Genomic DNA, 15988 nt, shown 5'->3' on the forward strand with positions numbered 1-15988 from the left:
TGTGTTTTCCTTGTGGAACATGTGGTACATTCAGGAGGGAATAGGGTCTTTAAATTCTTCTCCTGTTGGGGGTGCTGCTATATTATCACTGCCAGTGGATCATCCAGGTTCAGAGAGTTACACTTAATAATACCTAAAGTTGGCCAGACATGGTGGCTCATGCCTATAATCCCAGCACTTTGGGAGGTCAAGGTGGGCAGATCACCAGAGGTCGGGAGTTTGAGACCAGCTTGACCAACATGGAGAAACCCCATCTCTACTGAAAATATAAAATTAGCTGGGCATGGTGGTACATGCCTGTAATCCCAGCTACTCAGGAGGCTGAGGCAGGAAAATCACTTGAACCCAGGAGGCGGAGGTTGCGGTGAGCCAAGATCGTGCCATTGCACTCCAGCCTGGGGAACAAGAGTGAAACTTCATCTCAAAAATAAATAAATAAATAAAAAATAAAAAAAAGAGAAAAGAAAAAAGGAAAAAAAAAAACACCTAAAGGCCTTTCATTTGGAAATTAAAGTCAATAAAAATATTAGTCTAGAATGACTGAAGCCATAGGATGAAATGAGTTTACTTAGTCTAAAGATAAAGAAACACAGAATAGCTACAAGTAAAAGAGTATGGAGTCCTCACTCTCAATCCATCTTTGCTGAGAATGTAGTAAAACTCTCCAAGCTGTGTGAAAGGCTAGTGCAAGACCCTGTCCTTGGATAGGTCAGAACTTCCTCATTAAATTCTAACCCTTGTCTGCATCCAGTCCATAGTCCTATTGTCTGCACTGATAGTAGATGACAACTGCAGATAATCTTAGTCTTTTCATCTGTCATTGCTCAAAATTCCTGTGTCAGAAGCCAGTCCTCATCAACATGTCTGAGCCTTAATAACACTTGATTTCCATAATGCTGAAATTTCAGAACCCTCGTCCTCCTTAAATGTACTCTTCAAAATGTCATGTCTTCTTCCTACTCTTGGGAAATGTCCCACACCCCTACCCATGTATCTCTCTGTGCACTCTAAGCTGTGCATGCTTTTTTCCCCATGTGGTGAGAATGAGAAGGATTTTACATTCTCTGGATTTGGGGTGTGGAAAGAGCAACTCTTTAGTTAAATTTGGCCTGCAAAATGCTCTCCAGATTTGGAGGAATCAAACACTACCCCTGCTGCCTTAAGGATTAATTCCCTTTTTTTTTTTTTTTTTTCTGGTGACTATAGATGCACACCTCTAGGAGCTGGCTTACTTGGACAGTTAATTTCTGTCTGGAATTTCCCTTGCTTGAATGTCCATGATACACTGACTTCTGCAAAGGATGTTGTTCAATATGTTGTCTCCACTATTGGGGAGGTCACAGCAAATGCCTGTTCTGCCCGTGACCTGGTGACAAGACTTCGCCTTGTACTCTCTTGTTTATGTTTCTTCACTTGCCTCCTATCATTGGGCATCCTGCTTTTGGGTCCTACCTTCATTTCTCTACTCTAGTCTCTAACTTTTCCAGGCTTGGACTTGGATGGAGCTGGCTCTGATAACTATTTGCTCTGTGACTTTGGGAAAGTTACTCAACATCTCTGAGCTTCAGTTTCTTTGCTATGAAACTGTAATAATAATACAAAACTCATAAAACTATTATAAAAATGAATGAGACTCTAAAATCCAGTACCTGGAGTGTAGTGCCTTCTCTATAGATTTTCACTGTGAGTGTTATTATTCCACTCCATCATAACTTAAAAAAATAAATACTTCTAAGGAAAAGAAAAAAAATCCAACATAAGTATAACTTGCACTGAGCTGGGCAATGCTTTCGCTGGGTACCTAGCAATAGATTCTCCCCCTGATTTCTAGGTCTCTATCCTCCTTCAGTTTTCAGCAGTGGCTTCCATTTGCAGTGGGTTCCCAAAGCAACTCATGGCAAAAAGCTTCACCAGGAGATGGTTTTTCTGGTGTTTCTGTCCTCTTTTAATGTCTCCTAGGAACGTTAGTAACCCTTAGCGTTACTCTCTCAATCACCTCTAGAGAGGCAGTTCTCAAAATGGGGTCAAAATATCACCTGCAGCAGACCTATCGGAGCACCCTGTGATGCCCAAGAGTACAGAATACTTCCTCATCACCTTTCCTCATCCCTTCCTCATCATCCCTTCCTCATCACCCCCCTACTAAATCAGAATATCTGAAAATCTTTGGCTAATATACCCCCAGGTAAAGGCTGCTGGATAAAATATAGCATGTCTGGTCAAATTTAAATTTCAGATGGTGTTTGGGACACACTTATACCAAAATATTTTATTTTTTATCTGAAATTTAAATTTCACTGGGCACTCTGTGTTTTTATTTGCTAAATATGACAACTCTACCAGGCTGCACACTAAAGTTTAAGAAACTGTTCCAAGGCGATGCTCACAGCATAGTCCCCACTGAGCCCTGCATAGAGGGCTGCACTGAGTATTGTTTTTTAAAGAAAGGCATTTAGTGTCTTGTTGAGTGGCACAGTGTCATAGCCCTTATGACTCCCCATTCTCTTTACTGTGACCCTGCTGCCAGTGTTCAGGATGAGATCTCCAAGCGCCATAATTTGTGTTCCCAGGATTGAGTGACTTTCAAGGAGGATGATCCAGGCATTCCTTGTCTCCCACCAGCCAGGCCATGGAAAACCCCCAGGTGATCAGGGATGAATCATGTGGGAGCCTTGGAGACTCCCTTCATCCATGTAGCACAGGGCTTACGCCTCAGCAGCCTGTTCCTTAATTTCTGTTCTCCAGGTAGACATGGGCATATTGGCTTTGGACAGCCACTCAGGCTGAGAGAGGTCAGATGCACGTGGGCACATAGGAAGTAGTCTCATGGCTTGATCGATTGGCCCTTCGTTCCTCCCACTAATAGCATCACTGCAGCGCAGCAGCCTGATAGGTCCCCTGATTTTTCTCAGAGTTCTTTCTCCCTGATGGTAAAGAGAGGGCTTGGGATTCTTAAGATGTGAGAGTACTGAGAGAACTCAGATGTGATTCAGGAAAGCAGAAATAGAAACTTTCATAGAATAGCCAACATGTTATTTACTATGTTGCCTGTAGTTGAGGTTGCAAATTCAAATACTGCAGAGACTAGGCAGGCATCATAAATGAGTGAAACAGGAAGGGTGAGGACTGTGGAAAAAAGATCCACAGTCCAAGAAGGTAGGCCCTTCTTATCTTCAGCTGACCCGTAGCTACCTCACAGGAATTTGGGCTCAGAAAAGCTGAAAGTCTGAATTTTTTTATTAAGTCTCTTGGTTTGAACATGTTGGAAACAAAAAAATGTGAACATTGGGTAGGCCAAAAAAAAAAAAAAAAAAAATCTGTATACAGTCTTAGACCTTTAGGAAGTCAGTTTTTTACTCTGTCTTAAGACTATATTGCATAGGGATGAACATATTGTAGGTACTTCGTTGAATTTATAAAGATAACCTCATTGTGTTCAGTTTGATCAGAATTAGATCCCCAAACTCATATGGTCCAACAGAGAGAAGTCAGATTTTATATGAACACATAAAATACATGAAATTATTTAGATAGTAAGACCTATAAAGAAATATCAAGGTGAATTAATAGTCTATTCAGGACAAGAGCACTTCGAAGAGATTAGAGCTTTGTTTGAAATCAGTCACTTTGTCTTGGAACTAAGTCATGACTGGTCCAATCATGTGACCTTCAGCCCGTAGACAAATCATTGATTTGTTCAAAGATCCAGAGAGAACACATTGTGTGGGCTTGATTTCAAGGTATACCTTTGCCTTGGAGAGCTACCATATACTCTTGCATTCACCAAAGAGTAGAATCTTAGATGTCATAAGTAAACTCACTGTGGGAACATAGAAGGAGGCTTGAACATGAGAAACCAGTTATTAAGATGGGCAAATTGCAGTCTAGTTGAGCTGGCTGAAGGAAGAAGAATGACAATATTTTTATTAGTTCATTCTCGCATTGCTATGAAGAAATACCTGAGGCTGGGTAACTTATAAAGAAAAGAGATTTAATTGGCTCATGGTTCTGCAGGCTATACAGGAAACATGGAAGCATCAATTTCTGGGGAGGTCTCAGGTCTCAGGGAGCCTTTACTCACAGCAGAAGGCAAAGCAGGAGCAGGCACCTTACATGGCAGGAACAGAAGCAAGACAAGGTGGGGGCCACAAGGTGCTGTACACTTCTAAACTACCAGATCTCACGAGAACTCACTATGGTGAGAATAGTACCACGGGGAACAGTGCTAAACCATTCACGAGAAACTGACCCCATGATCCAATCACCTCCCACCAGGCCCTACCTCCAATACTGAGGATTACAATTCAACGTGAAATATAGGCAGGGGGACAGATCCAAACCATATCAATATTTTTGTTCCCAAAAGGAAAAAAAGAATAAATGAGTCTATAATAGAGTTTTAATGTACTTTGGCAGAAAGTGAATATAAAAGTGGGATGAGCACAAACAAGAGTCTTTCTTTCCAGCAACCTTATCATACATGGGGTAACTATTTTTTAACTCTCCCTAATTTCTGTAGGGGAACAGAGTGTGGGGTGCTGGCTATGGCTACTTTTTCCATCTCGTGACCAACCAAACATCACAAGCTCCACTTCTTTCCTTCACTCAGAACATTGCACATTCTTGTACCAGGTAACTTTGGGGATATTCATCTACATTTTGGCTGTAAGTCTTATGATTTCACATTTTTCTGTAGAATGCTCACAATGAGAGCACTTTTGGCATTTGTTCAAGATTTGGTGATGTTCCTGTGTATTTTCTGAAACTGCTTTTATGAGGTATAATTGACATACAAAAAGCTGTTCATATTTAATGTATACAACTTGATGAGTTTGGAGATAAGTGTACACCCCTGAAACCATCATCACCATCTATGCCACAAACATCTATCACCTCTGTCCTCCAGCCCTCTTCATTTGAATTACTATTATTACTGTAAGAACATTTGACACAAAATCTGACCTCTTAGCAAAATTTTAAATATAGAATACAGTATTGTTAATTTTGCTGTATTGTATACTTTGGCATTTTGCTGTACAGTATATCTCTAGGACTTATTCATTTTGCATAGTTGAAACTTTGTACCCTTTGACTAATACTTCCCATTTTCCCCTCCTCCCAGCCTCTGCCAACCACCATTCTACTCTCTGCTTCTATAAGTTTGAATATTTTAGATTTCTCATTTAAGTGATATGATGTACTATTGCTCTTCTGTGTCTGGCTTACCTCATCCAGCACAGTGTCCCCCAGGTTTATCTGCATTGTCACAAATGGCAGGATTTCCTTCTCTTTAAAGGCTGAATAATATTCCATTGCAAGTATATACCACATTTTCCCCAGCCGTTAACCTATTGATGGACATCTTGGCTGCCTCCATGTCTTGGCTTTTGTATGTAATTGTGTTAGCATTATTTTCTAGCTCATAACAGTTTTGATGGTAAAGAGAAGAGAGTCACATGAAAAGGCAGAAGGACAGAATGTACCTTTTGTGGCCAGAGAGAATTCAATGGAGAGAGCAATTAAATGTCCAAAAATAGGCAGAGCCCGTGGGAGGCTGGTGGACTTGGGCTCTGGAGTAATCTGCATTTTGTTGGGATTTGGGTGTAGGTCACAGAGGGTAAAAGTGGGAGGGCTAAGGCATGGGCAAGAACAGTCAGGGGGAGGGTCACAGATTCTATGTACCTTCACTCTCCCTAATACATTACTTTTACTTTGTATTTTTCAACAAGAAAAAGTAGGAAGTTAGAAACATAAAAATTGGCTTAATTTCATTCTTTGTTTCACTTTTTAGGTATGGTCTCTTTGTATACCCTAAATTTCAGCCACCTTGGGATAATGTCACTGGCATCACCCTGTTCCAGAGCTTCACAGTTTGGGAAAGTGCAGGTGGTGCCCAGGTAAGTTATTTTGTTGTTGTTATTGTTGCTGTTTTTTAAATTAAAACTGTCACTTGTTTTCTCACAGCAATTCATTATGCATATCTACTTAAATGGGAATGACTTGCCCTTGAGGGGAGCATTGCTGTGCTATCACAATTTTGAAGCACCAATGGATCATAGGTGCTTGTAGAATAGTTGTTAAACAAATTCCTAGTCACTAATCCAGGGTTAGGTCACTTTCTCCATTGTGTGTTTTTTGGAAACACTAGTAGAGAACAACAGAATTATAGAGATTTATAATCAGGAGAGATCATAGAGGTTACCTATTCCTTCCTTCCATCCCTACTTAGAGATAGAAATTAAGGCTAAGAAAGGGAAGCGACTTGTCAAAGGTCACACAATTGGTTAGTAGTACAACCAAGTGCAGAATTTAGACTCCAGAAGTTGTGCATTTGATGTCCCAATATCCTGAAGAATACATGCCCCAGTCTTAAGAGAAAGCACTGTTTGTCATTAGAACACAAACATTCTAGCTCAAGATACCATTCTTACTTTAGTCAATAAGCTAAATTTTCTTCTATTTTTTTCTTAAAGGAAAAGAAAAGGTTCAATCATTTACTCTTCATTTTCCCAGTGATTTTCTTATAAGGAAGCTTTGCATGCTCACCATTAACAGCAACATATAAAAATTATTCAGGGCCACTATTTGATGCAATACAGACAAAATTACATACACTTTGTCTCTGCCTAGAAATCTGGAGCATAAGATATATAGATGAAGAAATATGTTCGTAGAGCTTCCAGGAAATAGAATACAAACATATAATAATGTCACAATAAGGAAGTCAAACATTTATTTCATATATGCAACAAAAGAAAAATAATTGTGGATAAAGAAAGCCCAAAAATATATAATTAGGATAGCTAACAGGTGGAGTCCAAAATGTATTTAGTATTTTGTTCTCAATTAATTTTATAAAATGCTTCCCATGAGCACTATAAATATTGTAGGGGTAACAAACCTAGTGGAAACATTTGTTGAGTGCCTTCTTATGCAGTGAAATAATTTATACCTGCAGGGGCTTAAACTCTGTCTCCCTGCTCTTGAATAGCCTTGTCCTAGAGGGAATAATCTAGTAAAATGAAAATACTAAAAGATGCTATTAAAGCCATTTTTTGAAGTTCTGCAATCAGAAATGCTAAACCTGTGAAGGAAAAAAAATACAGAATTACAGCTTGAACTGTTGTGCACTCAAATTTGATCAATCAAGAAGTTTAAATAATAAAAAATATTCTTGGAATTGCACTTTTATAGTGAAGAATAAGGCAGAAATTAAATAACATAATAGCAGCAAATTTAAAAAGTAAACTTCCCTTGAACTATACCAAAAAAGAAGAATGAAGTAAGAAGATTTATCCTCTATTTTAAAACTTGCTACAAAGCAACAATAATCAAGACAGTGTGGTATATGGGCCCAAAGACAGACATAGATGTCAATGAAATAGAAGTGAGAGTCCGGAGATAAACCCATACATCTATAAACATGATTTTTGACAAAGGACGCCAAGACCATTCAATGTGGGAAATATAGTCTTTTCAACAAATGGTGCTTGTACAACTAGATAGTCACACACAAAAGAATTAAGTTGTATCCTACCTCATACTACTTACAAAAATTAAAATGGGTCATTATGTATTAATAATAAATAAAATTAGCAAAAAATTGGTCAAAGACATAAACATAAGCACAACTCTATCTCCCAGACCAGTGGTGCCTTAGTCCCTTTGGCTGCTGTAACAGAATAATAATATTTGGGTAAATTATAATAAACAGAAATTTATTAACTCATGATTCTGGAGGCTTGGAAATCCAAGATTGAGAGGCCAGCATCTGCTGAGGACCTTCTTGCTGCATCAGTCTATAGCAGAAAGGCAAAGAAGGCAAAGAAGGAGCAAGTGATAGAACTCACAGCCCCAAGTTTTTTTGTAATCAGCACCAATCCATTCATGACCTACACACCTCCTAACACTTACATCAGGGATTAAGTTTCCAAAACATGCTTTTTGGGGGACAGGCTTAAACCATAGCAAGTAGGGAGCTTACAACTCTACCAACCTAATTTTGTTATTACATGACCCCTGTTTGGGTTATCATAAACAATGTACATAACTGTGAATCTGTAGTCATGCTGAGCTACTTATTTCATATTTGCAATCTTCTGACAATATGGGTTAATATATAATACACTGAAGAAAATGTTAAGCACTAGAGTTCTTGGGTGCGATGTTTTTCTCTGTTACCTTTGTGTGATTTGGCCACTCCAAGTTTATTTTAGATATGTGGAGAATTCACATTTATCTTTTTAATGTATTGGTTATTATGAGGAAAAATGAAAAGTGCGAAGAGGTGTTACCAAAGGAGACTCATTAGTGCTGACCTCACAGCAACTTTAGGATACCTGTACTGACATTGATGGACAAAAGGTGCTTTAATGCAACATAGCATGCTTCTTTATACTTAATCAATAATTTTAAAAACTACAGGAAGTCTGCAAGAAAAACCAAGCCTCAGACCTTTGCTGTAACATGCTGTATTTTATAGATTTTTAGAAGTAGCAATCTTCGCCTGAAAAACTTCCAAGTTTATTCGTGCAGAGATTTTGGAATTGACATCTTGGAAAGTGATGCAAATACTTCAGTTACTGACAGCTTATTACTTGGTCATTTTGCCCACAAGGTAAGTGCCTCGGTGTGGTTGTTTTAGGCTGTCCGTCACAACAAAATTACATGTGCTGGGCCTTCTGATGATCCAGGATGTGCAATTCTAATAGCATTCTTTGGTGAATCTCGTATTTCATTGGTAAAAGTTAAAGGAGCTTTTTATTTGTAATAGTGGTGATATTGACAATAGAACTCATATATACACAGGGCTTCAATGTTATGAGTACATATAAATCACAAAAGTCATGAGTAGCTTATAGAATTTTATTTGTTTGCAATTTAGAGTTATTACTCATACAGAAAGAGGTCAAATCATGAAATACAGATTTGCCTAGTTCATTATTTTGTATGTGATTCACTAATATGTGCCTACGTATGGATTTCTACATAATAAAAATCAGACTCTAGATGACTTCTCAGGGTACAAGAATGCAGATGGGGCAAAGAGTACTTCCAGGTAGGAAGCACTAGTTCCTCGGGGAGGTTCATGGCTGCCATTGGTCTCTTAGGCTTCAGATCTATAATGGATCCTCTATGTTCTTGTTTTCATTAGAGCTACATTCATACTAGTCATCACATCATTATGAAAATCATAGATTTCTTGGGAGCCAAGGAAAGAATATTCTCTTCAGTTTGTTCCTGAGTGCTTAATTCAATTGAAATTTCAATAAGTTTTGATTCTTACACTTCTAATGAAGATTATTTATTTCATAGCTATAGATAAAAATGTGAAGATTTTAAAAGTCATTTTCTTATAGAGCTACATTTTCTTGGATTTAACTCTCAACTTTTCTTAGTAAAATCTCCTTTGAACTATCCTTTTCAGGAGACAAATACCTGGCAGGGTTTTTGTTTTTGTTTTGTTTTTCCTCTAAAAGGATGACCACCTTGAGAGAGGATTCTTCTTTTCAGACTGTGTAGTTTTCAAGAGAGGATGGTACCCAGATTTAGATTCTGTGATGCTGTGGTACATCAGAGGTTCTTAACTTTTCCAGAAATAACCTTAGAGTAGATGTGAAAAACAAAATTCCCAGCAAACTGAGCAACTGTCTTGGTAAATTAATGTTGCAGTATCTTAATTGATGTTAAATAGACACCATAATTAATGAGAAAGTGACATAAATTAAGATACAAATTATGACAAAAGGGTGCCTATCATGAGATAATCAAAAATAATCACACCCTTGGGGTGTGATTCACTGGGAAAGTAGTACAGCTGAAGGCCTTTCAGGCTCTTAAGTAAGTACAGGACAAGAGTCCCCTGATGGAAAATGTTAAACAGTTTTGTTCTAGGGAATGTCTAGATGCTGGTTAGTTATCCAAATCATAAAACCACATAATTAAAGAGCCAACTATTACCTAAGAGATGATCTGGTTAAACTTCTTGAATTTAGGGGAAAATGGAGGCTTGGGAAGTTGAATGGCAGTTTAAGATTCATGCCTAGTATTGTGGAGCTAGGACCACCCTGATACCCTCCCACTCCTGGTCAAATATTCTTCAACTGCACATGGAAAATGGCTTTGGCAAAGGACATTTATTAGTGCCCATACCAATGTTCCCTGAAGTGTTATTCATGAAAGACTAGCCCTTGGATAGTGTCTGGAAAAAGAAAATTCTTTGGTTACAATTACATTTATGCTGTGCTGGTTACCGTACCCTCTATTTCCCAAAATCTCAAACAAGTCCAGAGATGTAATGTACAGCATAAGCATTAGAGATAATAAAATTGTATTGTGTCAGGGAATTTTGTTAAATAAGTGGATTTTAGCTGCTCTTGTCACAGAAAAGTAACTATGTGAAATGACAGATATGTTAATTTGCTTCACTATAACCTGTGTGTACCCTGTAATATCATGTTGTAAACCTCAAATATACAGAATAAAATTCATTGAAAAAATATACTAAAGGCTATGAGAAATTCTAGCATTAAAGTGAATAAGCAAAAAACATCTATTATCTTTACTTAGCACAGTATTTTTCAGATTTATTTGGGAACCACTGTGTTGCCAGGTGTCAGTTCAAAAAAAAAAAAAAAAAAAAAAGAAAAAAAAAAAAAAAAGAAAGAAAAAGAAAAAGAGGGTGCCTGACCTCTGTGGTTATGGGACTCTGATTTTAGCCTCTATCTTTTGTGCCTTCCATTCCTTTAGGAATTAACCCTTTTTTTTGAGACGGAGTCTCTCTGTGTTGCCCAGGCTGGAGTGCAGTGGCGCCATCTCGGCTCACTGCAAGCTCCGCCTCCCGGGTTCACGCCATTCTCTTGCCTCAGTCTCCTGAATAGCTGGGACTACAGGCGCCCGCCACCACGCCTGGCTAATGTTTTGTATTTTTAGTAGAGACAGGGTTTCACCATGTTAGCCAGATTGCTCTCCATCTCGTGACCTCGTGATCCGCCCGCCTGGGCCTTCCAAAGCGCTGGGATTACAGGCATGAGCCACCGCCCCTAGCCAGGAATTAAGACTTTTAAAGAATTTGGCCTGTCCATTGTTAGACTTTCCACTCACATATAACTGGTGGCATACAATTATCAGTGAGTCATATCCTAAAATAAACATTACTTTCTGGAAGAACTTTTTATCATTAGAAGGAATTTTTTTTCCTGTAAGCATACCTGTATATGTGTTGGTACTCTCACAGCCAATGTTACCTTTGTATTGAGATGAATAGAATAATTTTCAGTAAGAATGGCTTAAATATACAAGATAGAGATGTGCTATAGCATGACGGTATATCCTAGTTTGGGTGAGTAGTTTTTTTATACTTATTGTCCCAGCATTCTGTCTAATTAACATACCCTTTCACACTAAAAAAAAAGTCTAATTTTAATTTAAATGAGTCACCCTACTTATCGAAGTATCTGTAGGATGGCTGTCTTGGTTGTTATTGTAATTAATTTGAGCAGATGATGCTACTTTAAAAAATATCTTATTCAGACAGATGCTGATGGAGTTGCTTCATTCTTCCTCCTATTTCTCTAGGGGTGATTTCCCATTTTCACTTGTGGATTTGTCTTCTTCAATTTAGACCTTTCATCTTTTTGTTTCCCTAAATTCTGTTGTAGGGCCCCTTTTCTTCTCAATATACTAGCTCTCCCTGGGAGAAATCTCATTTTCTCTAGTGGTTTCAATTACCTTCCACATGCTGATGTCTCCCATATATTTGCATTTATTTCTACCATCTTATTTTGCGCTTTCAGTTTACAATCCGTTTTTGGTTTCTGTTTTTTTCTTCTTTTCTATTTTGATTTGTCTTGCATACCATCTTTTTATATTTACTCATTTGAAAGTTATCCATTCTGTTATGATTATTTTAGCTGTTGGCTTTAAGTTTTTAATGTGCCTGCTTGTCTTAACAAAGTCTAAATTACATCAGCACTGTTAAACTTTACATAAGCAATACAAGGACATTAAACTCCTTTAGCTTCTTTCCTTACCCTTTCCTCTTCTATGCTACCTTCCTCTAGTGTTTGTCCTACTTTTTAAGGTAAATGTTTCATGGAAATATAACATTTATGGAGAAACGTGCACAAATCACAGGGGAATAGCTCAGTGGATTTTTACAAAGCAAACCAACCATGTATATGTATACAACTGAGAACAAGAAATAGAACTTTGCCAGAGAAAGATCTTGCCTCTAAAAAATAAAAAGTAATAATAAAGAAATGAACGTTATCAGCTCCTCTAAAGCCTCTTCATGTCCTGCCATTCAACCCCACTCCACACTCCCTAGCCAAAGGGCAAGCATTATTCAGCCTTCTATCCATATAGATTAATTTCTCCTGGTTTTGAACTTTGTGTAAATGGAATCATAAAGGATGTAACTCTATTGTACCTGGCTTCTTTGGCACAACGTTATATCTGTGAGATTCGTTCATGTTTCTCTGTGTTACAAGTATTTCTTCTTCCAATCATTGGGTAGTATTCCATTTTATGACTCAACCTCAATTTTTTTAAAGCATATAGCTATTGATGGACATTTGATTGTTTTCATCATTTGTAAATTTGGTTATTTACAAATAATGATGCCATAAGCATTATTCTATATGCCTTCTGGTCTTCATGTGCATGCATTTCTGTTGAATATAAGCCAAGTTGTAAAATTGCTGGATCATCGTGTAGCTTTAGTGGATAATGCCAAGCAACAATCCAGAGTGTGTTTATGCTTGCACCAGCAATGTATAAGAAGGGTTTCAAAGCTCCATCTTGGAATCTCCCTAGAACATTATCCTGGAGATTTCCTTCATGTCTGTCTAGTATTGGAACTCTTGTTTCTGATTTGTACATCTTCCTCCTTTCTGACTTAATTCCTCAATTTGAACATAGCCTAAGGTAACTTTCTGGGAAAAAAAAAAAAAAAAAAAAAAGGAAACGACGGAAGGTAAAAGTTCTGAGCTGTATATAGAGACCCCTTTATTAGCAGATTAGCAGATTGTTGGTTATAGGATACCAGGTCGAAGTTCATTTTTCACTGAAAGTTTGAAGGCAATATTCCATCATCTTGTAGCTCCTTCTGCTCTTGAGGTTGAATAGCTTTAAGATACTCAGATTTAGGGCAGGAGGCAGCAGCTCACGCCTGTAATCCCAACAGTTTGGGAGGCCGAGGTGTGAGGATCACCTGAGGTCAGGAGTTCAAGACCAGCCTGACCAACATGGCGAAACCCTGTCTCTACTAAAAGTACAAAAATTAGCCAGAAGTGGTGGCATGCACCTGTAATCCCAGGTACTCAGGAGGCTGAAGTAGGAGAATCACTTCAACCCAGGAAGTGGAGGTTGCAGTGAGCCAAAATCACGCCACTGCATTCCAGACAGGGCAACAGAGTGAGACTCTGTCTCAAAAAAAAAAAAAAAAAAAAAAAAGATACTCAGATTCCAGGGTTTTTATATGTAACCCTTTATTTATTTTTCTCTCTGAAAGCTCTTAGGAACTTGTCCTTGTCCCTGGTGTTTTGCAATTTCAATATGATGCACTTTGCTGTGGCTCTTTTTCTAAACATTGTGCTAGATACTGAGTGGGACTTTTCAGTCTGGAAAATTATATCCTTTCCTTCTGGACAGTTTTCTTTAATTATTTCTTTGGTAATTCTTTCCCCTATATTTTCTTCTTTTCCTTAAAACTATGATTATTTAAATATTGGGCCTCCTGGAATGTTTTTCTTGTCTTAATGTTCTTACTGATTTTCCATCTCTTTGTCTTTTTGTTCTACTTTCTATGATATTGAGTTTCCTTTTTCTACTCTCCTATTTTTTTTCTAAAAATAATATTTTAGGCTTCTCTTTGTTTCAAGGATATAATATACTTATTTCTCCGAGGCCATTAATTATAGTTTTTGTTTTCTTCTGATTTCTAGACTAGCTTTGTGTCCACTGGGTTTCTTTTCTGCTATTTGTTTATTGTTTCATCATTTTTCATGTTGGGAGCTATTGAAAAAAATTCTGGTAATCCTCAAATGTAAGACTATTTTTAACAATGGAACAGTGAGGCACTAGCAACTTGATTGGATAGTGTTTGTCAAAGAGATTTTGTGGAAAATCATGAAAACACTTATTGTTTCTTTCTTTTCAGACTTTTTGTTAAAGTTTTAAAAATATATTAATATACAGCAAAACTGACTTTTTGATGTACAATTCTATGAGCTTTACCATCACCACAATCAAGACACAGAACAGTTGCATCCATTCCAGTTCCTTGCTCCATCTTTGTAGCCACAGCCTCCTCTTACTTTAAACCACTGGCCATCACTAATGTATTCTCTGTCACTATAGTTTTGCCTTTTCAGCAGTCATATAAATGGAGTCATAGAGTATGTAACCTTTTGAGACTGGCTTCCTTCACTCCTGAATGCCATCGGGATTCATCCAACTTGTTGCATGTATCAATATTACATTCCTTATTATCGACGAATAGTATTCCATTAGATAGATGTAATGCAGTTTGTTTAGCCATTCATTTATTGAGGTGCATTTGGCTTGTATCCAGATTTGGTGATTATAAATGGAACTGTTAAGGACATTTGTGTCAGGTTTTTATATAAATGTAAGTTTTCATTTCTCTAAGGTAAATACCTAGGAGTTGAATTGCTAGGTCATATAAGGGCATATTTAACTTTATAAGAAACTGCCAAACTTTGAGTGGCTGCCTTATTTTGCATTCCACTAGAAACATAGGAGAGTTTTAATTCTTTCTCATCCTCATCAGCACTTACTATTGTCACTGTATTTTAATTTATCCATTCTAATAGGTGCATAGTATATTTCAGTGTGATCTTAATTTGTATTTCCCTAGTGAATAATGATGTTGAATATTTTTTTTCCTGTGCTTATTTACTATCTGTATATTTTCTTTTCTGAGTTATCTTTTGAAGGTTTTTTTTCCCTAATTTTGAATTGCATTGTGTGTTTTCTTACTGTTGAAATCTGAGAATTCTTTCTTTATTCTGGATATAGGTCCTTTGTCATATGTGTGATTGGCAAATATTTTCTCTTAGTCGATAGCTCGCTTTTTTATCTTTGTTTTTATTCATGCATTATGAATTGTATTTCATGTGTCCAGTTTTCTTATTTTGCTTTCATCTTTTTTTCTTTTAAATCACAGGGAAGTCTGTGTATGTCATCTGGGATTAAAACTCCTAAAAGATGGGAACTGATGGTGTCTAACACAACCTTTGTTAATTTTGATCTCATCAACTGTGTGGCCATTAGAACCTGTTCAGACTGTTTCCAAGGACAAGGTAATTATTTGAATAGACAGAACAGATGATAAATAAGGCCAATATTCAAGTCAGTATTATAAATAGTGGCAAATACTTTGTGAATCATTATCTCTTTCAGTTATAAGATTGCATCAGTAGAAACTGTTGCTTAAATTTCCTAAAAGATATCCTGGAGGTTCTCTCAGTGCAGCTTCTGCAGCTCCCTGTCCTCCTCCTATTACGGTGCCTATCACATTCTATCATGATGGTCCTATGTCTCTGCTGCACTCTGACCTTCATAAAGGCAGAGATCATGTCTTTCTTGCTCAGAGTTTTAATTGTTAGTACCTAGCACAGAGCCAGATGCCTAGTAGACAGGCAGTGTATTGATTAAATGAATGAATAGAGTTAGATGGGTAGATAACTGGGTGTAAACTAACATGCATACAACCTTTCCTCAAAAGAGCCAAAGTTCAGGTGCTTAATGTTTTCAACAGTCCAGGACTTGATGTATGCACAAAGGAACCATAGGAGTTCTTGCCCACTTTTTAACCGTATCTCAGAGGTGGTAAGAAATAACTTGGAGGACTCATGGGCCAAGGTGAAAGAGGTAGAGAGTAATCTAGTTGATTTGATCATTGTAAACAGCCAAACCAAGTAATTCAACTAAATATGCTCTTGTGGTTTGAATCACCAATTTA

At 37.5% G+C, this 15988-nt stretch overlaps 1 protein-coding gene across 1 annotated transcript in view; it reads left to right on the top strand.

Moving 5' to 3' along the window:
* Nucleotides 1-15988, top strand: part of PKHD1 (polycystic kidney and hepatic disease 1 (autosomal recessive)) — a 507823-nt gene that overhangs the window by 222272 nt on the left and 269563 nt on the right. The window contains 4 exon segments of the mRNA XM_011981329.1: nt 4520-4632; nt 5792-5897; nt 8483-8617; nt 15191-15326. Of these exon segments, the coding sequence (XP_011836719.1) occupies nt 4520-4632; nt 5792-5897; nt 8483-8617; nt 15191-15326 (490 nt within the window).

Source organism: Mandrillus leucophaeus, unplaced genomic scaffold (assembly GCF_000951045.1).
Source record: "Mandrillus leucophaeus isolate KB7577 unplaced genomic scaffold, Mleu.le_1.0 Scaffold223, whole genome shotgun sequence".
NCBI lineage: Eukaryota > Metazoa > Chordata > Mammalia > Primates > Cercopithecidae > Mandrillus > Mandrillus leucophaeus.